Here is an 849-nt window from a genome sequence, read left to right on the forward strand (position 1 = left end):
GCTTAACACGCAAGCATTGAACAGACTGAGAGTCTAAGCTTTAGTTTGAATAAAGGTCCTTTGCTTTTACATATGAATGCAGGCTCCGTGGTGGTTTTGGGAGGACCCCACAATCTCCTGGCATCTGCGGCAGAATGAGGGTCCCAAGGAGAGCAGGCGCAAAGGTGCAGGGTGGCCACAGAGCCCCCAGAGTGCCTGGGGTGAAGTGGTGGAATCCGGACCCGGGGTCTCAGGTCCCTTCTTGAGTCCCCGGGAGAGCACAATATGAGAACCCGGCTGGGCGCACCGGGCCAGCGCCCTCTAGGCAGCGGAAGTGGCGCGGACTGTACATCCGTCCCCGCCTCAGAGTTGGGAGCAGACAGGCAGAGTTGGGGGGGTGTGCGGGAAAAATGCAAGTGTAAAGTCTTTGAAGCATGTAGGGCAACCCGGGGGCTCCCAGAAACCGCACCTCAGGTCTGAGGCCATGAACGCGAGCGGCGAGGGCGACAGCTTCTCAGGGTCGGTGCAAAGTAAGTGCTGGGTGGATGCAGCTAGTGCCCGCTGGGCGAGCAGGCCCCGTGTATCTGGGATCCGGGTGACGGCGCACCTTGCATACCCTCATCCCCGGCCCCGAAAGAGGCTGGGCTGGGAGCAGAACCCCTGTAACACCTCCGGGGAGGCATGGTCCGGGAAGGCCATGCCTTGCAGAGACCATCACCACCTTCCCCGCCCGCCTGGCAGAGTTTGGGGTGTAGCGGAGAGAAAAAGAAAGTGGGGTGACCCGGGCAGACAGGTAGTGAAACTTCTGCCTCAGTGGCTCAAGTCAGAGCACTGTGGACAGGTTTGTAAAGCTCTCCCCAGCACTCCGGG

General features: G+C 60.4%; 1 protein-coding gene across 2 annotated transcripts in view; it reads left to right on the forward strand.

Annotated features, from left to right (window-relative positions):
• Positions 1 to 346: 346 nt before the first annotated feature.
• Zfp64 (ZFP64 zinc finger protein) overlaps positions 347 to 849 on the forward strand; it is a 59166-nt gene continuing 58663 nt past the window's right edge. For both annotated transcript variants that reach the window (XM_005362829.3, XM_005362828.2), the window contains exon 1: positions 347 to 509. In XM_005362829.3, the coding sequence (XP_005362886.1) occupies positions 464 to 509 (46 nt within the window). In that variant the 5' untranslated portion in view covers positions 347 to 463. The remainder of the gene's footprint in view (positions 510 to 849) is intronic.

This window comes from Microtus ochrogaster, linkage group LG8 (genome assembly GCF_000317375.1).
Source record: "Microtus ochrogaster isolate Prairie Vole_2 linkage group LG8, MicOch1.0, whole genome shotgun sequence".
In the NCBI taxonomy this organism is placed as follows: Eukaryota; Metazoa; Chordata; class Mammalia; order Rodentia; family Cricetidae; genus Microtus; species Microtus ochrogaster.